We start from the raw sequence: 27,644 nt of genomic DNA, 5'->3' as shown, positions 1-27,644 counted from the left end.
GATGAATGGATAAAGATATGGTATGTGTGTGTATTTATGTGTGTGTGGGTGTGTATATATGTGTGTGTACACACATACACACAGCAATATTGCTTAGCCATAAAAAAAGATGAGATCTCGCCATTTGGGACAACATGGGTGGACCCTATAGGGTATTATTCTAAGTGAAATAAGTCAGGCAGAGAAAGACAAATACCATGTGATTTCACTTATATGTGGAACCTAAAAAACAAAACAAATGAACAAACAAAAAACAGAGACAGACTCATAAATACAGAGAACAAACTAATGGTTGCCAGAAATCAGGAGGAGGGATGGACAAAATGGGTCAGGGGAAGTGGGAGATACAGACTTTCAGTTATGGAGTGAATAAATCATGAGTATGAAAGGTACAGCATGGGGAATACAGTCAATGGTATTGTACTAGCGTTATATGGGGACAGATGGTGACTACATTTATGGTGAGCACAGCATAACATATAGAGTTGTTGAATCACTATGTTGTATGAATTGTGTCAACTCTATTTCAATTTTAAAAAGATAAATTAATAATAATAATAAACTATATGTTTTCATAGATGGCCTAATCACTTTGACCAAACTTCCCACTTCTCACACCTCACAGTCCTCCAAGTATTTTTCATTAGCTTACCCCAATGTTTACAAATCCTCCTGCTTTTTGTCCCTCTCCTCCATTGCAATAGTTTTAAATAAAGTCTTTCTTGCCTTTTTAACTGTTAAATTTTAAAATAAAATATATGTTTTTATTTGATCTTACTCCTTTAATTATATAGTTATTATTAATAAGCATATACTTTCTTACTTAAAAATAAAATGTTTGTTAATTTAAAATATAAATAGGAGACTTTTACTGAGTGCTTACTCTGTGCCAGGTAGTATGTTAAGCACTCCGCAAGTGTTATTTAATCCTCATTACAACCCTATGAGGTAGATACCCTTATTATTCCAGTTTTTGATAACGGAAACTGAAGCACACAAAGATAAGAAACTTTCCCACGGACAGAATCAGCATTAGGACCCAGAGAGTTTGAATCCAGAGCTCGCTCATTTTACTACAATATTAAATTTGTCACGTAAGGACTATTTTTTATAATTTTTCTAAGTTTGTGGGAAGTTGCCATTGTACAGAGTTCTCTAGGCTTAGAGCTACAGCAAACTTTTTAGACTCTGCCCTGGACATAAGCCTTCCTAGGGAAAGTGAAGGCAAACTGCCTGAAGGTAGTAACATTGCTGAAAGTTAGGTGACACAAGAGTGGGGTTAGGCAATCCCTGAAAGGCAGAGCACCTAACATGGTGTGAAACCATTCATATCTCTAGGGAAGAACATTCCATGATCTCCCTTGGGACCACTGTTCTGCAATGATTCTCTTATGTTCTAATTACCCTTTTGTTTAAAGTATAAGCAGCCTTTTCCTAGAGATATTTTCTTGAATCAATAAAATTAACTCCTAATTTAACATAGCAATTTAGAAACATGGCAATTCATTTTTTCTCCCAAATATTGAAATGACATAGCATTGATGATACTCTCCTAAACATTACTATAGCTACATACAGCCTTCCCTCTTTTTTCAATTTAATTAAACCCTGGAATGTAAAAAATAAATAAATAAAAAATAAAAATAACTGCTATAATTAAATTACAGACAAAGGAAATTAAATATGAAAAAGAAGGTGCATACACTTGAGATTATCCTCTTCTGTTTTCCATCTTACTTTTGCCCTTTTGACCCCATGTCTCTGTTTATTGATTTTTTGGGTCTTCATTTATAATTTCATATGAATGTTAAAAGCTCAATGTGTCTCAGTTTCTAAGTGTATTGATCTTTCCCCGCCTTCTTTTCCTCTTTTTCTCACTTTTCCACTTAAGAAAAACTTACCTTCCATTTTCCCTTTCTCTCATGTCCCTTGATTTCACATATATATTGAGCATATTGACATATGTCTTCTTATTCTAGTTTTTCTAGTTAAAGACTTGGATAGTTAGCAAGTATTGAGGATTCAGTGCGTATTGGGTGTGTTATCTATACATGATCTCATGCAATTCTCTAGTCTCTTAAGTGCGTGGGATCTGGTGTTATACCAGTTATGGATATAATGAAATTGAGGTTTAGAGAGTTCAGCGCAAGTTAATGATGAGGATTTGAATCCAGGTCTATCTTCCTACAGTGCTTTCCCTCCTATCCCCTCACAATATTGCTCTCCATATCATGAAGTGCATAGAAGGTTCTGAATTGATTGATTGGGAAATAATTTTAAAGTGTGCATTATAGCCCAAATTTTTAAAAATAATTTTAATTTTAAATAATAATTAAAAAAATTTTTTAACGTTTTATTTATTTTTGAGACAGGGGGAGACAGAGCATGAACAGGGGAGGGTCAGAGAGAGGGAGACACAGAATCCGAAACAGGCTCCAGGCTCCGAGCTGTTAGCACAGAGACTGACGTGGGGCTCGAACTCACGGACCACGAGATTATGACCTGAGCCCAAGTCGGCTGTTCAACCGACTGAGCCACCCAGGCGCCCCTTAAATAATAATTTTAAATTAATTTCAACGGTCATTTCAGTTGTCCTCCTGAACTATTTATCTTTTTATGCTATTAGTCATTTAAAATTTTATTTTATTTTTGTTATGTTTTTGTTGAAGGATAGTAGAGTTGACACAGTGTTCCATTAGTTTCACGTGCACAGCATAGCGATCAACAACTCTATATGCTACGCTATGCTCACTACTATTGTAGCTACCATCTGTTAACCATATAACGCTCTTACAATACCATTGACTGTATTCCCATGACTTATTCATTCCATGACTGGAAGCCTGTACTTCTCACTCCCTATCACCCAGTTTGCCGATTTCCCCACCTCCCTCTGGCATCCACCAGTCTGATGAATTATTTATCTTAGAGCCATAGATATCCAAAAAGAGAAGGGGAAGGCATAAACTAATAGGCAAAGAAAAGAAGAAAAGGGACTAGCATTCATTGAGTGCTTACTGTGTACTGGAAGCTTTTACCAGGGGCTAATTCAAGTTCATAATTCTACGTATTTTGTAAGCCTCCTTTTCCTTTTTTTTTTTTTAATTATGGTATTTCTCTATCTTCTACTTTTCCACGGATAGCTGTTTTGCTCACAGTTCCTAAAGGTAATCCTTTACCAAAGGGCGTTTTTGTGATCCTAAATGCAAGAGTTTTAGTGCCTTTGCATGTTATTCATCTTGACCTTAGAAGTTGGAAATAATCACAACACTTAGATACACCCTTGTCTCTTCATCTGTCTTGAGTTTCCAGTCTCTTAGTCATGATTATTCTACCTTCTCCAGCTTGAATATGATCCTTACTAGTCAAAAAGGTAAAAACAAAATAGGAGTTGTCAACTTTTGTTTCCTCGTTGTCATCTGTTTTTATTCTTTTGTTTTCAGTTTATAATTATTCTTAAGCTGTTTGCAAGCCTTAGCAAACACTGACAGTTAGGTTTCTCAACAATGTCCTTAACATTTCATATGATTTTTCGTATATGCAAAAGTAGTAAAGCTTTTAGTCTGTGTATAAAGCAACAGATATTTGGATTGAAAACTTCTTACTAAAAGAGTAATGCATGCTAATACTAGAAATTTGGGGAAATATAAAACATTTAAAAGAACAACAGTGATAACCACTGTTGACCTTTTAAACCTATTTTCTTATATTCTTGGAATGCATATATAATTATTTTTGTATTTATTAATGTTTGTATATTTAAAGGCATATATGTCTATATCTTACTATTTAAGACATTTTAAGTAAACTTATCTAGCTACTACAAGTCAGATTTAGGTCAGAAAATGTTGATTCTATTCTGGAATATTTGTACTTACCATAGTCCATATTATTTATTAAAGACTTATGAAGTTATGGGGAAGTCATTTCTTTAGTCAAGAAATATGTTTAGCATTTGAGGCATTTAGCATTTAAGGTATATTTGAAGCCTCACAAGTTTCTATTTCTTGATAAATTTACAGTCTACAACTCTGAAAATAAAGCATCTTTATTCACTTTTAAATCTATATAACAATAGGGGTGCCTGGTAGGCTCAGTCGGTTAAGTGTCTGACTTTGATTCAGGTCATGATCTCATGGTTTGTGAGTTAGAGCCCCACATCGGGCTCTGTGGTGACAGGGTAGAGTCTGCTTCAGATCTTCTGTCTCCCTCTCCCTCTGCCCTTCCCTCCATCTCAAAAATAAGTAAACATTTAAAAATTTTATTTAAAAAAACCTACATAAAAATTGTTTTAGCTTTAATCATGATTGTATTTATAGGTACTAGTATTCAGAAATAATATTACCATGGAGAATTTGCCATTTTGTAATTGTTATATTTTGTTGGCTCTAGCATACTTTCAATATTATTAAGTATTCATAATCTTAATGAAAAATATATGTAAATTTTAGGCACTGAAACAATATTTTTGAATGCATGATTGTTGAATGAAATATTATAAAGATGAGGAATGAGGTAGGTCAGTGAATTTGGTTGATATGAGGTTATTGTCCTTTCAAATAGGAGTTTCAGTAGACGATTCACAGTTAAGAGAGCAAGTTAGAGGTAAGGTGCAGTTGTAGACAACTCTTTTTTTAAGTTTAAACTCATTCTTTTTTGTAAGAAAAAAACTTTTTAATGTTTATTTCGTTTTGAGAGAGAGAGAGACAGACAGAGTGCAAGCAGGGGAGGGGCAGAGAGAGAGGGAGACACAGGATCTGAAGCAGGCTCCAGGCTTTGAGCTGTCAGCACAGAGCCTGACGTGGGGCTCAAACTCACAAACTGTGAGATCATGACCTGAGCTGACGTCTGGTGCTTAACTGACTGAGCCACCCAGATGCCCCTGTTTGAACTCATTCTAAAAGCACTAAATGGTTATTCTCTCACCCCACGTTTTATGTATATGATCTTATACTTTACGTTCTTTAATTTTGTGAATCTTTTGACTGATTTTCATAGCTATAATTGATTTTATTTATTTTGTGCTTTAACCTCTGTACTAGTTTTATAAGTGATTAATCTACTACTTTTATTATGTTTCTATTTACCTGTGAAATTTTTTCCTTTCATAATTTTCTTTCTTCTGATTATAGCTTTTTCTTTATACTCGAAGAACTCCCTTTAACATTTCTTGTAAGGCTGATTTAGTGATGTTGAATTCTCAAACTTCTGTTTGGGAAACTCTGTCTCTTCTTCTATTGTAAATGGTAGCCTTCCTGGATAGAGTATTCTTGGTTGCAGGGTTTTTTTCTTTCAGGACTTTGAGTATTTCATGCCACTCCCTCTGGCCTGCAAAGATTCTGTTGAAAAATGAGCTGAAAGCTTTCTGGGGTTTCCCTTGTATGTACCTATTTTCTTTTCCCTTGACACTTTTAAAATCCTCTATCACTACTTTTGGCCATTTTAATAATTATGTGTCTTGGTGTAGACCTCTTTGGGTTGATTTGTTTGGGCACTCTCTGTGCTTCCTGGATCTGGATTTCTGTTTACTTCACCATATTAGGGAAGTTTTTAGCTATTATTTCTTCAAATAAATTTTTTTGCTCCTTCTTCAGTCTCTTCTTCTGGGATCCCTATAATGCAAATGTTATTATGCATGATGATATCACTGAGTTCCCTTAACCTATTCTCATTTTTAATTATTCATTTCCCTTTTTGCTTTTCATCTTGATTGCTTTTCATTACCCTGTCCTCCAGGTAGCTGATATGTTCTTCTGCTCCTCTAATCTGCTCCTCATTCCCTCTAGTGTGTTTTTAACTTCAGTTATTGAGTTCATCATGTCTTATTGGTTCTTTTTTATATTTTCTATCTCTTTGTTGAAGATCTCACTGAGATCCTTCACTCTTTTCTCAAGTTGAGTATCTTTACGACCAGTACTTTCAATTCGTTATCAGGCATATTGCTTATCTCTGTTTCATTTAGCTCTCTTGCTGTGACTTTGTCATGTCCCTTCATTAAGACATATCCCTCTGTCTCCTCATTTTATCTCTCTGTGTCTGTTTCTCTGTGTTAGGAAAGTCCTTTATGTCTCCTGATCTTGAAAAAATAGTGGCCTTTTGAAGAAGAGGTCTTGTTGTGCCCTGTAGCATAGTGTCCGCTGTTCACCAAAACCAGCACTTCAGGGGAATCGCCTATGTGGGTTGTGTGCACCTTACTGTTGTGGCTGAGCCTCATTTGCCTTCAGTCCATTTAGCTGCAATGGCCCACTTTGCCTGTCGTGGGCCAGGTTTGGTTCCTGTGCTAAAGGGCAGTTCTGGGGCTGCTGTAAGCTTGTATTTGGTCAGTGTCAACAGTAAGACCAGATACCTGCCCTCAGTTCATTTGCCCAGGCCACAGTGAAATGCAGGACACTCTCCCCACATTGTCCCCTGAGAAGCTTTCATTGATGGGCAGGTCCTGCAGACAAACTGGATACCTGCCTCCAATCCCTCTGCCTGGGCTGCAGTGACCCTGAACTCCAGGGCTCTCTCCCTATGCTGCCTTTGAGAGGTTTTTGTTGGTAGGCAAGGCCAGCAGTAGGATCAGATGACTGCCCCCAGACTGTATGTTGGGGCTACAGATGTACTGATTGGCAGGGCACTCTCCATGCTGTCAGTTATAAGGTTTGCCTCCTGTGGCTGTAGTGGAACTGGTGTGTGTGGTTACCTTCCCCTTTCCAGGGCAGGAGTCACTTTGCATTGGTGCTGGTCCCTGCTGGGGCTGCTTGCAGGATGAGAAGTGGCTGGAGCTGCTTTGTAGGGATGCTTTGTAGGCCACTCTTTTGATCTAATTTAAATCACATACTTACGATTTTTTACGTTCCATTAGAAAAAGCTATCTATTTTTTTCTTTAAGTTCAAATCAGGATCTTATTAACAGACCTCTAGCCTGGGAAGATCAATTTTATGTTATTACTACAAACAAGTAGCTTAATCCCAGTTTTAAAATGGGAATGATGCCTTAGTAGCAGAAATGTCTCTTATGCCCTAGATACTGTTATATGAATTGTAGAGATGGAAGAGTTGGATTTATTTTAAGGCCAGAAAATGCCAAGCAAAGAGAAGACAGCTTGGGAATAGCTTAACGCCATTCAAGAAATCTCAGCAATAATTCGTAATTTATAATTTTATTCAATTTTAGTTATACCAAAAACTTTATCTATGGGGCAAATTCTTCCAAAATCTTTGATATACTCATATTTATGGTATAAAACTCAAAACTTAATCTATTATAAAAATACCCTTTATTAGCAACTTGGAAATTTTTGTATTATATAAGAAAAACACAAGAACTCAAGGGCTATCTGGCCACATCGCTTCTTCCATTCCCTTTTCTCTGTGCCGAATCCATTTTGGCACAAAGCCAAGGTAATTTCCAGAAATTGGCAGTGCCCTGGCAAATGCACAGCTGCTACCGTCTCCAGCCCCTACCTACTAATTTTGCACAAACCACTTCCTCCTCTTGGAGCTGAGAAATTCACAGGGCAAGGGAAATGTGCCGGGAGGGCAGATATGGAAGCGCTACCTTGTGCCTCTGGCAGATTCAAAAGCCCTTAAAGGTAACAGCAGCATCACCTCCCCTGCACCCCTGCTCACAGAGCTTCCTACTGAGAAAGGTGACATTCCAACCTTGCCCTTTTACCCTCCTGCTCTTCCTTATCTTTCTCTATTTGACTCTCAATGTTTAAAGATTTTGCCTCATTTTTTTTTTCTGTTTTCATTTTTAACATTTTCTGGTCAATACTAGCTTTGACTTCTCATGAATTAAAAGATCCAAACAGTTGCCATGAGGGTGCCTGAGCCAAATCTGGACGGGGAGAGAGGCACTGAGATGGCAAAGGAGCAGTTAGAGTGGGGCTGCCTGTGTTGCCTGTTTGCACTTACCAGCTTCTTCACTGTGCAGTGGCAGTGTGTGGGTGTGTTCACATACACACAGGTAAAATTTAGCTATCTTTATCCTCCTACACTCTTCTTAAACGTAGTCAGCTCTGATCATATTTTAAGACAGTCACGGGATGATTTCTTTCCCTTTGTTCTTGTGCCTCTCCATTTCTCTGCCTTTGTTGGTTGAGATTGGACCTGATATTCTTGGTGAGCAGAGGGAAGCCTCTTGGACTGTACACATCTTTATACACGCCTTGAGGTTCCCCTTGCTTGTGCCCCCTCCCAGAGCACTGCTGAGTTGCCAGTAGCTGGATGGCCTGTCGCGGCTCTGTTGACTGGTACAGTCATCCCTCTAGGTGGATACTTGTGCTTTCTTGAGAGTATCTTTAGTGCATCTAAAATAACAGTGAGAATTACTATTGTTTTTGTCATCAATGATCATGATACCACGGCTATTTGTATCTCTCTGTCTGAATAAACAAACAACCAGACTAGGGAAAGACTGTAGGATGAGGAAGGAGAATTCATTTCCAGCTCTGCCACTGATTAGCTGTTGCATTGAGCAAGTCAGCAATATCATAGGAATTTGAATTTGAACATGTTATTCTCATAGGTAAAGCAAGTTGTTTGGACCATATTCCTTGCTAGGCATTCCTTGATAAATGTCCAACCAAGGGGCACCTGGGTGGCCCAGTCATTTACGTGTCTGACTCTTGGTTTCTACTCAGGTCATGATCTCACAGTTGGTGTGTTTGAGCCCTGCATCAGGCTCTGCATTGACAGCATGTACCCTGCCTGGACTCTCTCTCCCTCTCTCTTTGCCCCTGCCCTGATGTGCTCTCTCTCTCTCTCTCTCTCAAAATAAATAAACTTCAAAAAAAAAAAAAATCAAACCAAGTGTGACGAGCATGCTGAAGTTCTCTTCCTTAGACTCATTCCCAGTGCCAGGGGGGACTAGTCTGCTTCATGTGCACCCTTAACCTCTTAGAAGTAGGAAAAGGTTACAAAACAAACATGTTTTTCTAACTTTTAGTGCATGAGCTCATTACAATGTGGTGTCATTAGGGAGAAACTCAGAATACAAACTGACAAAAATGGAAATTCACCAGGAATTAACATAAAGTTCTATAGTCTGATTCAAAGAACAAATTGCACAAATAGGTGTTTGGCTGAAATTCACATATTCATTTGGGTATTTGCATTACCCTCAAGTCTGATGTGAGCCAAAAGCACGATGTACACCCTGTGCTGTATAGCATAACCATGAGTCCCAACTGGCAAAGGTAGACTGGAAGTAACTGCTGAGGCAGTGGCCAGGGCAGATAGTATCGAGTCAGCAGTCTTAAAAGACCTCAATCAGAACAAGGTAAGAGAGGGCAAAGTCAAGAGAGCTCAAGGTTGTGGCAAGAAATCAGCAGGAAAACAAAACGAAGGGATCAGTAATGTGAAAGCTGAGAGATCAGCACAAAAGGAATGGGGTGGGGAGGATAGGGTGACGGGAATGAGGGTCAATTCCGCAAACAGCTATTGCTGTAACAGAGGGCTTCAGCTTTTCTTTTTATTTCTTTTTCCCCCCAACCTTATAGTCCCAGGCAGCTTCCTAGCTCCCAAATTTCTCCATTCCCTAGAATTTAAGTCCACCTCTAAGCTAACCTCATCCAACCCAACCTCATCTCTCTGATTTATTTAAAGGAAAAATCATCTGCATCATTTTATGAACTTTCAGAACCCATATATGAAGGAAAGGCATTACCTTAACTGCTCCCCAACATTAGCTGGCTATTCCATTATTTCTGAGTTACCAAACTTCTCACACATGCCCTGGTGGTTTCTGCTTGCCTCTGCTAATTCCCTTAGCCAACCTGACTTCCTTTCTTCTATGGATCTCAAATCATCCTCTTTTTAAAGATTCATCTCAAGTCCTACCTCTTTTTTATTTTTTTTTTAACATTTATTTATTTTTTAGAGAGAGAGCATGAGCACACAAACAGGGGAAAGGCAGAGAGAGAGAGACAGGAATCGAAGAGGGCTCTTTGCTGAGAGCAGAAAGCCCGATGTGGGGCTCAAACTTACAAACCATGAGATCATGACCTGAGCCAAAGTTGGACACCCAACTTTGACTTCCTGGAATGTCAGGTCTCACTTTTACTTGGTTTACCCTCCAACCCAAACAGCATTTCCTCTATGACATCTCTAGACATATTTGATGTTTATTTTCCTGAGCCCTCATAGCACCTTGTTCATGTCTTTGTACTATATATCTAACCATATGGCTTTTCTCGTCATTTGGTCTTTCCCTCTAGATTTTAAGTTCCTATAGAGTAGAAACATATGTACCATTCATTAATGCCTAACACACTGTATAGCATGTGATAGGAGCTCAATACATGTTTAAATGAATGAATGAGACTTCAAAGGATATGGTATTTTCATTGGTTCATTCACACAAGCTCCTCATAGGCAATGAAAACAAGGCTTAAAATTTGGGTCTCAGAGGGGTGCCTGGGTGGCTAAGTCGGTTAAGTGTCCGACTCTTGATTTCAGCCTAGGTCATGATCTCAGAGTTTGTGGAATCAAGCCCTGCATCAGGCTCTGCGCTGACAGTTGGGAGCCTGCTTGAGATTCTCTTTCTCCCCCCTCTCTTTGCCCCTCCCCCCTAATGAATAAATAAAAAACTTTAAAAATTTTGGGTCTCCGTAATGCAGATGAGAAATTAATAAAATAGGGATAATTTCTTTTTATCCACAAAACTTAATATAGGATACTATTGAGTCCCCATCACCTTCAGCATAAAATCCAAGTCTTTTAGCCTAGCATACAAAGCTCCTTATAACATAGACCCTGACTTTCTCTCCATTCTTATCTTTCTATGTATACATATAACCTGCATTCCATCCACTTTGATTTCTCATATACTCCATAGTCTTTCATGCCTCCATGCCTTCGTTCATACTTTCCCCACACCTGTGGCACCCTCTCCGTCTTCTCTCACTCACCCCTCTCCTGCATGCCTGATGAGGTTCTATACTTCCAACACTGATCAATAGTTACCACCTTTGGGTAGCTAGCTCTGAAAGTATCCCTCCCTATTCTGTGCCCCTAGAGCACGTGGTTGATTCATTATAAGCACTATGCTGTCAGTCATTGTTGGTCTGTTTCTTGCTTCCTCTGTAAAGTGAGATTATCTTCATACCCTGACTTCTAATGTATTCTAGATGTTTAATACAGAGTGAAGGAAGAAAGGAATAACTATTATATAGGGATTTGTAAAGAAAGTAAATTTCTGATAATAGACATACATTGAATAAATTTAAGATTGAATTTGCATGATCTGGACAATCTGGAACAATCCCATGTCTTTCTTTTCAGAGGTTGGGTTTCCCTGAAAAATTGGTGCTAATGGACATATCAGAAGCAATTAATAAGTTTAAAACACTGGGGCTTAGTCTGTGCCCCAGAATTGGTTTAGTACAGTAAAAACAAATTTTATATCTTAGGAATTTATCTTGGCACATACAAAAGACATTTATCTAAATGACTTAATGAATACTTTAGAAAGTAAAACAATGCCCCAATAGATAAAACACTAAAGAAATTAGGAAAAAAATGAGCAGGATATAGTTTTTAATAAAAGTGTGTGTATCAAGATATTTAATTTCTGTTTGGGAAGGGAAATTTTTTTTTCTGATTATAAACCTAATATATATGTCTTAGTCTGTTTAGGCTGCTATAACAAAAATACCATAGACCAGGTGGTTCAAAGAACAAATATGTATTTCTCACAGTTCTAGAGGCTACGAAATCCAAGATCAAGCCACTGGCATGTTCTATATGTCTGGTAAGCGCCTCCTTCCTGGTTCAGAGACAGCTGTTTTCTCACTGTGTCCTCACACGGCAGAAGAGGAAATACAGGGAGCTCTCCAGTATTTTTTTTTTTTTTTTTTGAGCAAGAGAGAATGAGGAGAGAGAGAGAATTTTAAGCAGGCTCAATCCCACAACCCTGGGATCATGACCTGAGCTGAAATCAAGAGTCAGACAGTCAACCAACTGAGCAACCCAGATACCTCACTCCGGGATCTCTGTTATAAGGGCACTAATCCTCTGAGGGCTCCACCTTTCTGACCTAATCATTACATCCCAAAGACCTCACTTCCAAATACTATCACATTGGGGATTGGGTTTCAACATACGGATTTTGGAGGAGGGGGACACAAACATTCACTTTATAGCAACACGTTAATGCAGAATGCTTGGAATATTCTGAGAAACACAACGACATAAGCCTCTCCCAAATCTAACCACCTAGAATTAACAAAAGTTAGTAGTTAACAATAGTTAATTCTTGGAGTATATTCCTCCAGTCTTTTTTCTTACACACATACAAATATGTGTTTATGTGTCTTTTCAAATAAAAGTTGGGGGATGGTTTAAACAGATGATGGGGATTGAGTGCACTTGTGATGAGCACCAGGTGATGTATGGAAGTGTTGAATCACCATATTATATCACCTGAAACTACTATTATGCTGTATGTTAACTAACTGGAATATAAATACGAATTTTTAAAAAATGTAAGGGTTTATGTTGTACATATTGTTCTCACCTGTTTTTTATATTAACATGTCTTGAACGTTTTCTCAGGTTAGTAAATACTCTTCTACAGCATCATTTTTAATTGCTGCACAGTATTCCATCATGTGGATGTATTTATTTAACCAATCCCCATTGTTTCAATATTCTTGTTATTAAAAACAGAGGTGTAGTAGTGTGGGTGACGAAAGGAAGGGTGAACTCATGTCCTCCTCCTGTTTTCCCAGGTTTTGGAGCCCTCTCTTGCATCAGAACTCTGTCCTCCTAATCCTCTGAGTGTCACCTCAGGATCCTGGGCACACTCATGGCACGATGGCCAACCCTCAGGAGCACCTGAGCTGCTCCTCTTCCCCACACTTACCCTTGAGTGAAAACAGAACCTTCAATGGACTACAAGATGAGCTCACACCTACGGGGAGCCACCCTTCACCCAAGCTCCTTAAGGACCCGCAGGAAAAGGGGGGAGTACACGCAGAGCTAACCGAGAACATGAACAGCCCCATCACCACAACAGTGTTGACGAGTGTGAGCGAAGATTCCAGGGACCAGTTTGAGAACAGCGTTCTTCAACTAAGGGAACAAGATGAATCGGAAATGGCCGTGTCTCAGGGGAACAGCAACACCACAGACAGAGAGAGCACAAGTGGAACCGAAGACATCAAGATTCAGTTCAGCAGGTCGGGTAGTGGCAGTGGTGGGTTTCTGGAAGGACTATTTGGATGCTTGAGGCCTGTATGGAATATCATTGGCAAGGCATATTCCACTGATTACAAATTGCAGCAGCAAGGTAAGTTAGAGCGTGGATTTGGGAAACATTTCCTGTATAAACATACCACCACCATTCACTGGACAACCTTTGATTTAAAAAACTGGTGCCAATCAAAAAGAATGAAATCTTGCCATTTGCAACTATGTAGATGGAATTACAGGGTATTATGCTAAGCAAAATTAGTCAGTCAGAGAAAGACAAATATCATACGACTTCACTCATATGAGGACTTTAAGATACACAACAGATGAACATAAGGGAAGGGAAGCAAAAATAATATAAAAACAGAGAGGAAGACAAAACATAAGAGACTCTTAAATATAGAGAACAAACAGAGGGTTATACTGGAGGGGTAGTGGGAGGGCGGATGGGCCAAATGGGTAAGGGACATTAAGGAATCTACTCCTGAAATCATTGTTTCACTATATGCTAGCTAACTTTGATATAAATTAAAAAAATAAATTAAAAAGAAAACTAGTATCAGATGAATACCCCATACCAATCTCCTATAAACTGTCTGACTGGAGCAGACTCACATTTGGTTGGTCTTTTTTTCGAAGCCCATCTTTTGCAGCTGTCCAGTCAAGTGGTGTCAAGTAAGGTACAGAAAGACAATCCACAGTGTTATGAGGAAGAAGATGTTAGAGCTCCTGTTCCTCCTATCATCATTTTAAATTTCTATTTTCATGCATGTTTTCATATATATTTGGTATTTGAATAAAGCTGTACAGATACATAATTTATAAATAAATCACATAGTGAATGCATGTTTAAAAATTTTTTGTTGAGGGGTTACCTGGGTGGCTCAGTCGGATAGGCGTCCCACTCATGATCTCAGGGTCGTGAGTTCTAGCACCACGTTGGGTTCCGCGCTGGGCGTGAAGCCTATGGAAAATTTTTTATTGAAAATTTATTCAGTCAAAAAGTCTGATGGCCACTGGGTTGATTCTAAGCCAGACAGAAGCCACATGGTTCTGTGCCTGAAAATTGCTGCCCTATCGTAGGTTGTAGTAAAAAGGAATCATTTTCTTTTTTTTTAATTATTTTTTTTAAATGTTTATTTTTGATAGAACACAAGGGGGGGAGGAGAAGAGAGAGACGGAGACACAGAATCTGAAGCAGGTTCCAGGCTCTGAGCTGTCAACACAGAGCCTGACGCAGGGCTCGAACCCACAGAACAGACTGTGAGATCATGACTTGAGCTGAAGTCAGTCGCCCAACTGACTGAGCCACCCAGGCTCCCCAAAAGGAATCATTTTCTTACAGCCAGGTCACAGAAAGCTCACATTGTGAGGAAAGAACAAGTATCTAACCAATCTTGAGAAGCATTATTATGTCTAGATCTCACAGCTTTTGGAAAAGTAAATTAACTCTCACCATTGTGTAATTTACATATTCATATATACCGATTCAAGCATTATGCATCTGGAGAGAACACATGGCCCTAGTGTTCTTTATAACTCCATTTATATTCCTTAAAAGAATTTTTTTCTTCCTGGTATCAAAAGTAATATATGTAGAAAGATTGGTAACTTACAGGTAAGTTTCCCCCAAAAAGTAAAACTTTATCTGTGATCCCTAGTTTCCACTATTAATGTTTTTGGTATATATATTAGTCTTATTGTGTGTGTGTTTGTGTGCTTTAATAGATACAGAGTTAAACTAGTTACGCTTTTTCACTTCACATTGTGAACATTTCCCATATCATGAAACATACTTCCTCAGCATTTTTAATGCTTGCATTATATTAAATTGCGTGAATGTGCTAAGATTTATTTAAGCAATCCTCAATCGCTTGGCAGTTTGCTGTTTTTAGTGATCATAAGCTACACTGCAAGGAACATCTGTTTATTATTAAACTTTCACACATATCTTTGATTATGTCTGTGATTATTTTTATCATGTCTTTGGTTTCCTTAGGATAAGTTCTTAGAAGAGGGAGTGGTTGGGTTAAGAGGGTTTGTGGCTTTTTAAGGCTTTTGATAGGTATCTTGGTAGCCTCATGTAAATGATTTGGTTAACAGTTCTCTCATCAAGACATTTTGGAAAGGACCGGAAATATAGATCAGAAATGAGACTGTTTTATTTATTTTATAACTGCATGTTGGACTCTGTGACTCTCTTAAAAACATGTTCATCTCTTTCAGTCGAGACTGTTGCTGGCTTTTCCACAACAGCCAGTTGACATCAGTCACCACTTTTCTCATTTTTTTCTTTTCTCATTTTCTCATATTTCTGAAATACTTTCTCTTAACCAATACCAGCCTCTCCTTCTATACCCCTTTCCCATAAGTGTATCGGGATTTGTCGGCAAATCTATCGATCCCAGGTGTGCTTTCCAGGATTTGTCAATCACAATATCCATTCCTGCTCCATGCAGTAATTCTTTGTCAGTCCCCAGGATGTGTCTGTCTGCCTCTCTCTCTCTGTCTTTCATACATCCTCCATCCCATTCACCCTGCACATTCCACCTTTCTTTCCCCCCGCTATGGTCTTAAGCCTTCAAGGAAGTTAAAAAGCTGTCCCTTGTCACACAAACTTTAGGGGTTTCTATGTTAAACAGTATTATTATTTTAAAACTTGGGAATAAAGATAAACACAAAGAAGAAAATAAAAATCACTTGTCATCCCACAACCCAGAGATAACCGCCCTCAATTTATTACTTCTTTAAAAGTTCCTTCTTCTCTACTTAGACATAAAACCTACTAATATCTGCTTATGTGATGAACTGCATTTGGTTTTTAGGGTCTTAACTTGTCCAGTCTAATAATTATTTTGGTGGTAATTTGGAGGTCTCAGGACCCAAATGTAGGTTCAGGCTCATAAAGAGGAGCAACAGATACATCTTATGTGTCTGTCAACAGGAGCTTTACAAACTTTTGAATTATCCTGTAAACTTGTATTTAATTGTCTTCCAATTGATTATGTGACTTTCAGAAAGGCTTATTTCAAGAGTAAATAAGAAACCGGCCTGGTCAGCTTAAGCTTACAAGGCAGCTTATAGCTGCCTAACTCCTCAGCAGATGACAGGATACCCCACTGCAGGCTGGTGTTACTGGGGGCCATGAAAGAGATTCACTAGCCAGAAACTAGGTGTAGTTTTTTTCCTTGTCAGCTCTGGGATCAGGGAGCTAATCTTTAATCCTGGATTACAGTCAACCAGAGGATAGCCCACAGAACAGATGTGTCTCTGCATTTGGTATACTTACAAGGAAATTTCACTTGATTTTTCAAAAATTTTAATGACATCTTCATCTCCCATTTAGTATTTGGTAGTGAAGTCCAAGTAAGGTAGCGTGTGTAATTGAAATCTTTTACTGCCAAATAGTTCCCAGTCTTATAGCAAGTATTGTCATAGTCAAGTCTGAATACAAACTAAGGAGAACTTATGCCTTAAGGGGGCGGGGCATGTGGTTACGGATCACAGTGGATATTGGAATTAAAATAGTAGTCATAGTGATGAATCATAAGATAAAAGCTGGGGAAGAGTACCAATGAACAGATATAAAAGCAGTAGAAAGTCTGGGACTAATCCTGAACCGAACACAGCCAGGTCGGTCGCTCATCAACTATCGGGAGCCTCCAATTTTGCACATCCTCATTATTAATATTCTTTTTTCTATCATTTTCCTATTCATTGGCTGCCAGCTAGATATTGACAGGGACATTGGGATGGGACAAGAGGACTAAACCACATCAATCACTTTTACTTCTGATACTTATGTCCAGTAAAAAGACTGATGGGAAGGTGGTTGAAGTATATGAAGATTCCTGAATTTCCAGTGTGGTCCCCTCTATTTTTGCATGGATAATTGAGAATTGGCTAAACATAGCTGAGTAACACAGGCATGAGCTACTGTTAGTAGAGGAAAATTTTATCCTTTAGTATTGAATCATCAACCTTTTTGGTATTTGAGTGTCAAATGTATTTATCATTTGTATTTTAATTTATTTCTCATTTTATAAAAATAATAAATAATAGGAATTATTTATTTAAAAATATACTAGGGGTGCCTGGGTGGCTCAGTCGGTGAAGCGTCCAACTTCAGCTCAGGTCATGATTTTGCAGTTTGTGGGTTCAAGCCCTGCATCGGGCTCTGTGTTGACGGCTCGGAGCCTGGCGTCTGCCTCGGATTCTGTTTCTCCCTCTCTCTCTGCCCCTCCCCAACTCATGCTCTGTCTCTCTCTCTTTCTCAAGAATAAAAACATTAAAAAAGATTTTTTTTAATAAAAAAAAATAAGAATATAATAAATCATAGGGGTGCCTAGCTGGTTCAGTCGGTAGAGCATGCAACTCTTCATCTAGGGGTCATGAGTTTGAGCCCCACGTTGGGCATAGAGATTGCTTAAAAATATATATACACTAAAAATATAATAAATTATAATATAAACAGTATAAAATGGTATGAAAAGAAAGAATTATTTAACAAATTGGTTTGGAATCATTAAATAACAATATGAAAAAAATGAACTTGCCTTGGTCCTCACTCCATACACCAAAATAAACTCCAGATGGATGTAAAGGTTAAACTTAAAATAAAATCAACTATAGATCACTCTTAGAAGATTGATTGGGCAGTAGAAGAAATTTCAAAGGAAATGACATGCATCTATGAAAATATTTCATTCAAAAAATAGTAAAATACAAAGAAAAAGTCTTTTTAAAAATATTCTTTTCATATGTATCGAAGAAATAGAAAACTCCTTCCAGTTTAGAGAACTATAAGACCCCAACAGATAAATGCACAACAGATAAAAATGACCATTCATGCACAGCAGATGTGAGTGTTAAACAGATGTGGAGAAAATATTCTATATGACTGGCAATCAAAGTAGTGCGAACTTATAAAACACTACTTTACACCTAAATAAATTAGAACCAAAAAGACTATTGACAATATTCACTGCTAGCAAAGTTAAAGTAAAAGGGACACACTCATACATTAATACTGTCAGCAAAAACTAGCGAAATCCTGTTGAATGGCAGTTTTGAATGGTATACGAAGAGCCAGGAAACTACACTCTTTAACCTAAGGACTGATTTTGAGGAAATAATATAAAGAAAGAAAAAAGTATCCAATTTAAATCAGCAAACAAAAAGATGGAAAAAGAAAAGGTAAAAGGGTACAATAAGCAACTATTAAAGCCTATAATAAAACCTGTAAATACATGGGAAATAATACATGAAAAAAGTAGAAAAGGTTGTATGTCACATACAACTTTTACACAGCTATATCCATACAAGCAAAGATCAGAAGGTTAGATGAAAACTGAATACAGGATGGGATTGCAGATAAAATACTTTCTTTTGTTGTTTTTTCTAATATTTTCTAGTGTTTCTAGCATTTAACAGTAAATAAAAATTGAGTAAATAGGGGGAAAACACCCAAAGATATCTAATTTTAGTAGTTATTAAAAATTAGGATAACGGGCATTTATGAAGTTTCTCAGAAAAATATTGCCCCGTATGTTCTTGTCCCAGAATCCAGTAAGAGTACTTTATTGAGCCCCTGAATGGCCAAAATGACACTGTGTTTAGTTCTTCACTGGACCCCTAACCACTAAACCCCTCCGACAGTATGCCATCAATATCCGGGTCCTGTGTGTGCTGCACAGATAAGCCCTTGGGGATGGAAGTGAGACCGTGTGAGACACTTAACTCCTGTCAGTCATTCGAAGCCAGCAAGATACTCGAAGCAGTCAAGGCTTTAAGTTACTCTTTCCCTTCACATCTTACTTGGTATCATTTGTTTGTGTGGTGACTTCATAATTGTGAGCTATTTCTGTTTTAGAGAAATTTGTTTTTAGATAACATCCATCTAACTTCAATAGAGCAGAAACCTTCAATCTGCTCATAGCAGAAAAATGGGTTAAATACCTATGCTATCAACCACCCTCCCTTTTATTTGTTGAGCTCTATGTAATCATATACGGAAGGTCATGTTTTGACCGCTGTAATGAGAAGCCACATCTTATTAAGAATTTACAGAATTTCTTTTCTCTTAAGGTTGAGAAAGTTAGAGAAGAAGGAAATATATTTCCCTTCTAGGTACTGATGACTTCTTTCTGCTGCTTCATCACCATAGTAGATATGAGTTGATTTGCTTTCAAGACCAGAATATCTTCAAAGCTGACTCAACACTACCTCGTTCAGTGTTCTGCCAACAGTGACCTTTTAGTGATTGGTGATCTAATGAAAATCTCCCATAACCTTTGACATTGTCATCATCCTCTCCTCACTCCATGGGACTTCGGGTACTTTGATGTTTATTTCTTAGCAGTGTAGTGACAATGCACTGATAAAAAGTGGGGCAAGGAGAAGCATCAATGGATCATATTCTTCTTTTTAAGTTCCATGAGATTAAAGCACATATTGATTGAATTTTTGAGGTGCCTTATTTAAAATAGCATTTTATTCACTATAAAAGGATTACAGGCTCGTGGTAAAAAAAAAAAAAAACTAATACAGAAAAGGATAAAGAACATAATATGAATCATCAATAATGTTGCCACTTAGAAATGACCCCTGTTGCTTTTTTGGTGCAAAAAAATCGAAATCTAAGAAAGAGAGAAACTTGAAAATAGTGCATCTATATGAGTAAATCTATCATGGCTAATGACCCTCTTAGTTACTTAATGAGAGGCAATGTGGTACAGTGGAAAAAGCACTGTCCCTGGAATCAGCCAATTTTTGAGTTCTGGGCCAAGTTCTGCCACTTACCAGCTCTATGACCTTGGGTAAGTTCTTAATCTCCTTGTCTCTGTTTTCTCATCTACAAATAACCGTAATAAGGCCAGATTTATAAGATTGTTGAAAGAATAGGCACATGAGATGTAAAGCTCTATACTACACTAGTACTCAATAAAAGGTAAATATTAATATAAATATTATGCATACTTAGGTCCTTGGGAGAGTATCATTGAAAATTCATTCAGCAAGGATTAATTGAACATCTGCACTCGAAATTCAAAGAGGAATAAAACAACACTTACCACGGGTGATGGAGTAGGGATAGTGGTATAGAGACAAATAAGTGGATCGAACATGGAAGCTTGAAGTGAGGTGGGGCCATGGGAATATCAAAATATGTTTCGTTTGGAGGAGAGTCTATTGGAGATCTCTGATCTGCATGATTCCATTGGTTAAAAACTGATACAAACTAATATGTGAGAACATCTGATCTGTAGTACCAAGACCTGTAGAAAGGTTATATCTTTTGGTGAGTTACCAGGTAGGAGTCAAAGTGTAGAGATCACTTTGGGTGATGCTGAAGTTGGTACCTCCGGAGCAGCCTTGTAGAATGGTCCCTGAGCAAATTCTGAGATCCCTCTAAGTTTGTTTCTCGCTTGTGTGCCTAGATACTTGGGAAGTGCCATTTGAGGAGATCTCAGAGCTGCAGTGGCTGGGTAGTGGAGCCCAAGGAGCTGTCTTCTTGGGCAAGTTCCGAGCGGAGGAGGTGGCCATCAAGAAAGTGAGAGAACAGAATGAGACGGATATCAAGCATTTGAGGAAGTTGAAGCACCCTAACATCATCGCTTTCAAGTAGGTCAAGGCTTTTTTTAAAAAAGAAATAGAGAGATTTTCTTTGCCCCAGTATCTGCATATGAGTTCCTGCTTGGAAAGACATATTAAGAATACTCTATAGACTTAATACTGTGCTAGGTGTTTGGGGAGGATACCAAAGAACGATTCAATGAAAGTCATGGGTTTAAGGATCTTACAATCTAGCAGCTCTTTTTGCCAGAGTACACCCTTCTCAGAAAGGATGTACATGGGACGGAGAGAGAGAAGGTGGATTTTTGCGAAGCAGTCAGATCTGATGAATCAACCCCATTTATTAGTGGGATGACAGAAGTCACTTCAAGATAACCTGTACATCTTAAAATTCACTTAAGAAAACAAAGTTAATGTCTGAAGTGATCACAGAACAATTAGTCCCTGTGCAACAGACAGGTATTTTTTATTAGTTTCTATTAGCCTCCCTTATTAAATATTAACTTGTAATAACAGGCACCTTCGGAGTATTTCTCCTTGCCTCAAGTTTTGCTAGATCCCTTTTCAAGCATAGTAAGTTGTATGCTATGCTCATTCCAGAAAGTAGTCATTTCCAAGAGTGTATGAATATATCTTTCTAGTTCAGACTGTTATTTTCATAATATTAGCAGGAACCACTAGTAAAAAGGGGAGGCACAAAGGTAAATTTGCTGAATCCCCCAAATTTAGCAGTACTGAGCTCTAAATATGTGTAATCTCTTCTGCCAGTACCTTTCTCTTGAGTTCCCTGTCTTCCCAGCCTCCAAATTCTGCCCTACCTTCAACAAATGAATGGTGAGTGACTTTACAGGAGGGAAGATGAAGAATAGGAAAGCTAGCCTTTAGGTAGAAGGAAAGTTTAGAAACTAGAGCTTCTTGGCATATTTTATATATACCAAGTGTGTGTGTGTGTGTGTGTGTGTGTGTGTGTGTGTGTGTGTATAAAATATATATGTATGTATACATATGTATACATACATATATATATGTATTTCAATCCTGGAAAATAGTATGACTGATGAGGCTACAGCTAAAAGTGGAATAATATACAAATTCCCCTTCCCTAAACTAGGAGGAACTTCTCCCAGCCCCCAAGAGGAATCCTTTCTTGATAAAACTTTCATTATAAAGGTAAACAGGTCATGTGATGATATTTCAATGGAATCACACCCCTCAACTAAGGAATAGAAATCTTGGGTACCAGTTTTGTAGAATGCGTTTAAGTGAGTATTGATGTTGAGTTTTGATTCCCAAACAAGACCCCTTTATGGAAAGGGAAAGAGGTGTGAAAAGAAGAGAAGCATTCAGCTGGGATACTAACTGAAATGCTTGGATTTATTTCCTTGTAGAAGGCACATCAATACAGTGGACATGGGAGAGAGCTTAGTTGTTGTAATGATTCCATCTTTTGTTGTCCTATTAGGGCAGGAGGATATGAGATGAAAATGAAATACTATACAGACGAATTATAATCTTTCCAAAGATGATAAATTTCAAAAGACAATTGAAGGATTATTTGTAGACAGACTGTCAGAGACTCACTTCTTTCCTTCATTTTCCTTCCCTGAGAAAATCATCACTTCTAGTATGCTACATTCTAAGTGGAAGGAAGGGCCTTTCATTTAACTTCCATTTAACTAAACTTTTAAGCTTAGATTACTAGGATACTGAGTTTGAGACACAGCATATTCTATAGATTAGCATGGCTTTTTGGCCTCCTGAAGTGAGCTGGGCTGTAGGTCCCAGGTATGAAGGCTTTCTAGCAAGATGTCCTGAGTAACTAAAGGTAGAAATGTGTCCTAAGAGTATTGGGTGTGAGAAGCTTTATTTTTCCTTCCTTTCTTTTGCTTTTTCCTTTTTCCTCACAACCTTTTCCCCACCTCACTCCTCTGACCCTCCTACCTACATTTGCAGTTTTCAGCATTTTGGGCAAGTATTGCCATGCCAGTACCCCATTATATAGGCCAAAGATGCTTGAATAGTCTTTACCTCTACGTGGAAAACAATAGCGAGACTGTGTCCCTGGCCCATTACACCACACTCTTGAGGCATTGTGCAGTGTTACGTTCGCAGCCATCTGTGCCATGTGTTGCTTGGCCAATGAATCATTCAGGACCGTCTGGAAGATATGAAGCCATGATTAGATTTCAGTATGTCTCTCTGGATACTGATTGCTGTGCCTACAGCTTCCTTTGAAGTTAAGAACTGTATACAGAAGGGGAAGTGAAAGAGAAGACTTATGTATTTTTCCCCCAGTTTTTTGAAAGCAATCTTTGAAAAAACCCAACCTGACTGTTCCTAGTGGCATTGGGTGCCAAAGGGAAGAAAAGGTAGCAATTAGAAGCGATTATAGAGCTGCTATTTATAGCTACTAAGAAGCCTTGTCATAGTACAGGGTTGATGGAATGATTGCTTCTCATTCATTAGTCAAGAAACATGAAAAGTACATAACATATCACTGTTACCCTTTCTGTCTGTTTGTGTGACAGGTTGAAACATACTTGAATAGGCTACTGAGTGGCTTCAGACAAATATTTAGTTTGATATCCTTGAGCACGTTACATTGTTCCTGCCTATTCATTGTTTTTCTGTAATGAAAATTAAATTGCCTTCTTATGATTGTGGTATATTTGTACTCCACTGAGGTCTCCTAAAAAGTAACAGGAACTTGAAAAAAATTTTCATTAGAAATGAGGGTGGGAATTCTGGGTAGCTTAGAAAATGATAAGAGAGTAATAGAAACAGCTTTGTGACATTTGACAGGCATACGAAGGCAGGGGAAATGAAGAGTAATTACTCTTCTTCATGACCTGCCTTTGTTATAAGACTTTCACATGATCACAAGCCATGGCCTCTAAATCTTCTCATCATCATATCATTGCATACGATAATTTTTCTTCTCTTTTCTCATCTTCAGAACAAAAGTGTGACGTAGGGCTGATATGACTATTACCACTTTTCTAAGGGAGCATTAATATAGGAATCTCCAATATGCTTATGTATACAGAAGTTAAAAAGCAAAAAAGGGAGGCAGTGTAACATGATGAGTGGAAAGAGCATGGGCTTTGAAGTTAGACTGGATTTGAATCCCAGCCCTGTCACAGGTCTATGATCTAGGGCAAGTCACTTTCCCTCTCTGAGCCTTACCTGTAAAAATGGAAGAGGTCATATTTATTGTGCAATGGTTTGGGGCAGATTAAACAAGACAAATAAACATGGAAATATTCTGGACAAATAAAAGATGTTCTTCCATGTTAGTTCCTTTCTTCCTACCCCTTGCAACTGCACATGTCTCTGTGAAGGATTTTATCAGCAGAGAAAGTTAAGTTGAAGCTAAGAAATATTTGCAAAAATAGGGCACCTGGGTGGCTCAGTCAGTTAAACTTCCAGTTCTTGGTTTGGGCTCAGGTCATGATCTCATGGTTTGTGAGATTAAGCCCCGCATCGGGCTCTGTGCTGACAGTGCAGAGCCTGCTTGGGATTCTCCATCTCCCTCTCTCTCTGCCCCTTCCCCACTGTGCTGTCTCTGTCTCTCTCAAAATAAATAAATAAACTTAAAAACATATATTTGCAGAAAGAAAGAAAGAAAGAAAGAAAGAAAGAAAGAAAGAAAGAAAGAAAAAGAAAAAAATATTTGCAAAGTTAGATGCCTGGGTGGCTCCATCAGTTAAGCATCTGACTCTCGATTTCAACTCAGGTCATGATCTTATTGTTGTTAGATCAAGCCCAGGTTGGGCTCCATGCTGGGCGTCGAGCCTACTTGAGATTCTCCTTCTCCATCTGCCTCTCCCCTACCCCACTTGCTCACTCTCTCTCTCTCTCTCTCTCTCTCTCTCAAAAAATAAAAAAATTGCAAAGGACTTGCTGTGAACTTCTAGGCCTCGTGGTAGAAAGAAAAGAATCCAAGACCTTCCCTTCAAGGAGCCTATAGTCTGTATGGGGAGAGGAAAATTGCATATAAAAAACTAATGGCTCCTGTGTAGCATAGGAATTTATAGAAGAGAAAGATCTTCTTGAACTGGAATAATCAGAAAAGGCTTTGTGGAAGATGTAGGAATTGATGGAAGCACAGACCACATAGATATGTGATACATTGTATAGTATTGTTTTTATTCTAGGGGCACCTGGGTGGCTCAGTCAGTTAAAGGTCCAACTCTTGACTTTGGCTCAGATTATGATCTCATGGTTTGTGGGATCTAGCCCCACATCGGGCTCTACGCAGACAGCACAAGGTCTGTTTGGGATTCTCTCTCTCCCTCTCTCACTGTGTATCCCCTCTTGCTCTCTCTCTCTCTCTCTCTCTCTCTCAAATATAAATAAATAAACATTAAAAAAATATTTTTAAATATTTTTAAAACAGAAATGTTTTTCAAAGACTATATAATACAGAAAATTAACTCTTTTTGGGGTCCTCAGTCTAGTTATCTTAAATTTGGCAAATTCAAAATTCAATTATTAATAGTAAAAATAGCAATGTTTTATTTGAATTCTCCCTATACACTATATATAAAACCCTCTATTTAATTTTAACAGGAAGATATTTAAATTATTCTTAAAGATCTAAAACAACATAATCCTTGGCCTATATATGTCTCAGGAAAGGTGCTCTTTGTTCCAGAATGGAATGGACCCACAGAAAAGCACCAGATACAGCACAAAACAGAGATAATCTGGAGTGAATCAAATTAATGAAAATTGTCTATGCGCATAACGGGGAAGCCTGTAGACCAGAGGGGTTTTAATGGTAATTGATGAATCGGGAAAGATTATGCCTTTTAAAAATAATATGGGTAAAGAACTGGGTCTTAATTAGTACATTTATTAAATATTCTTAAAATATAAATATGGATATATGTATGTTTGTATGTATGTGTGTATTTATAAACGTGCTTGTGTTTTCTTGAAAGGGGTGTTTGTACTCAGGCCCCATGTTACTGCATCATCATGGAATACTGTGCCCACGGACAACTCTATGAGGTTTTGCGAGCTGGCAGGAAGATCACACCCCGATTACTAGTGGACTGGTCTACAGGAATTGCAAGTGGAATGAATTATTTGCACCTCCATAAAATTATTCACCGTGATCTCAAATCACCTAAGTGAGTTTTTCAGCCATTTTGTTGTATTGCTTTAAAATAAGGAATTTTATTGAGCATAGTTGAAGTTTTCAGACATCATCCTTTCAGTTTAGTTTAAATCAGCATGGAGGGTACCCTATTTGCATATTTTCTGGATTATTGTTGACCAGTTGACTCACTTAAATGGCAGATAGCTCTAGGCACCTGACACTAGTTTTCTCCTTTGGGTTGCATTTTGATTGTGCAACTGTGAAACAAGATTCTTTATTAACTGAAGTATTCACTTTCCATTGTCTCAGATAATTAATGCCAAATGTTCCCATCTAATGGCTTGCTTTGTTGTTTTCCTAGTGTTTTCCCCAAAGACCCAAGTTTTAGAAACCAAGTTTCAAAGATGTATACAACGGGATAAAAATGGATAAATAAGAGACTGAGGCAAAGAGAAAATAAGAGCATTAGAACTAAAGCTAAAGATTTGGCTTTGACCTTCGTAGAATCTAAGCAAAGAAGGAAATACATAGCTTCAAGGTTCATGGTATCCATAAGATAATATAAACTGGCTATTTAAGAGAAACAGGTTGTTTCTAGTAATTTCTGTTCTTTGGCCATCACTAACCACTTTAAGAGGAGTGTTAATTCAGTTCCTGCAAACTGCATGAAAGGAAGAAAGGAACTGATAAAATGATAGATTTCATTGTAGCTCCTATATTTAAACATTATTTTTATTATTTCTCATCACATTTTTGGTTTAGAGAAGCAGAGAGGAATTAATCTCTTTTCAAAATTAGCACTTTCATAGTCTACAGTATTTTTTTCAATATCTATAATCACATCTGCTTTGATCTTAGCAAAAATTGTGTGGGGCAGCTGCAACAAGTATAATTATTCTTATTTTATATTAGAAAAGCCTGAAGTCATGGAGCTAGGACTTGAACCCAGAACTTTTAGACCAAAAAGTCTAAATTCTACCTCATCATGTGAAAGTGAAGGATTCAGTGAATCCTCTTGATGGAAGACACCAATCAATCCTCGATTATAAACTTCAAAGCAGCTCTAATTTGTCACCATGATTCTCATTAGTGCTTATCATAGTCATTAGCTCCCTGAACAACCTTCTCCTGCTTTACTTGGAAATGAACTCTATTTCATTGCATATATTCACATTCTTACACAACCTGTTGCTTTTGTCATCCACTACATACACATAAGGGACACAAAATATTGCCCAAGGCCTCTTTGAATGGTCTCCTTAACCACCTTGTTCTCCTGGAGAATTCACTTTAGAGGAAGAGGTCGGGAAATTTTAGAATATATAAAGTCACATGCTACTTTCTTTAACTCCTCTCATTTAGAGATTAGAGTAATAAGTCACCCAATGAGCCTTTCCCTCCATTATCAGTATTCCCCTGAACTTCCAGCAGCCTTGGCCTCTTTGCGTTTCAGGCTAACTTTGAGAAGACAAAGATCAGTCTGGCTTGTAGTAAAGAGAGATTCCATGACCTGCATTAAATCTTAGGCTGTGTGACCCCAGCTTTGTCTCAGAGAAGACCTGACAAAAGTTCCAACCTCATGTGCTCTTTAGTCTGTCCCTATGTCCATTCCCTCTTCTCATGCCAAGAAATCCCATAGTGAGCAGCACAAAAGAGACAGAAGAGGAAGTTTCTAGTATTTTTCTTTCTAGGGGCTTATCACCTTTTCTGACTTTCATGGTATATGATACCATCAGTTCTGCAGTTATGCCAAATACCCCATAATATTTAAATCCTTATG

General features: G+C 38.0%; 1 protein-coding gene across 11 annotated transcripts in view; it reads left to right on the top strand.

The window, feature by feature from the left end:
- MAP3K13 (mitogen-activated protein kinase kinase kinase 13) overlaps positions 1 to 27,644 on the top strand; it is a 175,986-nt gene that overhangs the window by 112,671 nt on the left and 35,671 nt on the right. For 10 of the 11 annotated variants that reach the window (XM_045502695.1, XM_045502697.1, XM_045502694.1 and 7 more), the window contains 3 exons: positions 12,720 to 13,279; positions 20,622 to 20,805; positions 25,704 to 25,895. In XM_045502695.1, the coding sequence (XP_045358651.1) occupies positions 12,805 to 13,279; positions 20,622 to 20,805; positions 25,704 to 25,895 (851 nt within the window). In that variant the 5' untranslated portion in view covers positions 12,720 to 12,804. Of the gene's footprint in view, positions 1 to 3,127; positions 3,168 to 12,719; positions 13,280 to 20,621; positions 20,806 to 25,703; positions 25,896 to 27,644 lie in introns of those variants that run through there. The other variant, XM_045502702.1, reaches the window with a different exon arrangement.

Source organism: Leopardus geoffroyi, chromosome C2, assembly GCF_018350155.1.
Source record: "Leopardus geoffroyi isolate Oge1 chromosome C2, O.geoffroyi_Oge1_pat1.0, whole genome shotgun sequence".
NCBI classification, from domain to species: Eukaryota; Metazoa; Chordata; class Mammalia; order Carnivora; family Felidae; genus Leopardus; species Leopardus geoffroyi.
Note: the sequence above shows the minus strand (reverse complement) of the source record. Positions and strands in the feature narration are given on the sequence as shown.